General features: G+C 71.1%; 1 protein-coding gene across 1 annotated transcript in view; it reads left to right on the top strand.

The window, feature by feature from the left end:
• Positions 1-17: 17 nt before the first annotated feature.
• Positions 18-603, top strand: part of HAND1 (heart and neural crest derivatives expressed 1) — an 8,921-nt gene continuing 8,335 nt past the window's right edge. The window contains exon 1 of the mRNA XM_009286046.1: positions 18-524. Coding sequence (XP_009284321.1) covers positions 18-524 — 507 coding nt within the window. The remainder of the gene's footprint in view (positions 525-603) is intronic.

The raw sequence follows: 603 nt of genomic DNA on the forward strand, positions 1-603 counted from the left end.
GGCCAGCGGGGCGGACCATGAACCTGGTGGGGGGCTACCAGCACCACCACCACCACCACCATCACCACCACATGCTGCACGACCCCTTTCTCTTCGGGCCGGCGGCGCGGTGCCACCAGGAGCGCGCCTACTTCCCCGGCTGGGTGCTCAACCCGGCCGAGGTGGCCCCCGAGCTCGCCGGGCAAAGCCCTAGCTACGCCCCCGCCGAGTACGGCCCGGCCGGCCAGGGGCGGCTGGAGGCTCTCAGCGGCCGCCTGGGCAGGCGGAAAGGGGTCGGGGGACCCAAGAAAGAGCGACGGAGGACGGAGAGCATCAACAGCGCCTTCGCCGAGCTCCGCGAGTGCATCCCCAACGTGCCCGCCGACACCAAGCTCTCCAAGATCAAGACCCTGCGCCTGGCCACCAGCTACATCGCCTACCTGATGGAGGTGCTGGCCAAGGACAGCCAGCCCGGGGACACCGAGGGCTTCAAAGCCGAGCTCAAGAAGGCCGACGGCAGGGAGAACAAGAGGAAACGGGAGACGGTAAGAGGCGGGCCGGGACCCCGCTGCCCCGCTCTCCCCGGGCCGGGAGCGGTCGGGGGGACGCGCGGTGCTCGGCGGC

The sequence above is a fragment of the Aptenodytes forsteri genome, unplaced genomic scaffold (assembly GCF_000699145.1).
Source record: "Aptenodytes forsteri isolate BGI_AS27 unplaced genomic scaffold, ASM69914v1 Scaffold54, whole genome shotgun sequence".
NCBI lineage: Eukaryota > Metazoa > Chordata > Aves > Sphenisciformes > Spheniscidae > Aptenodytes > Aptenodytes forsteri.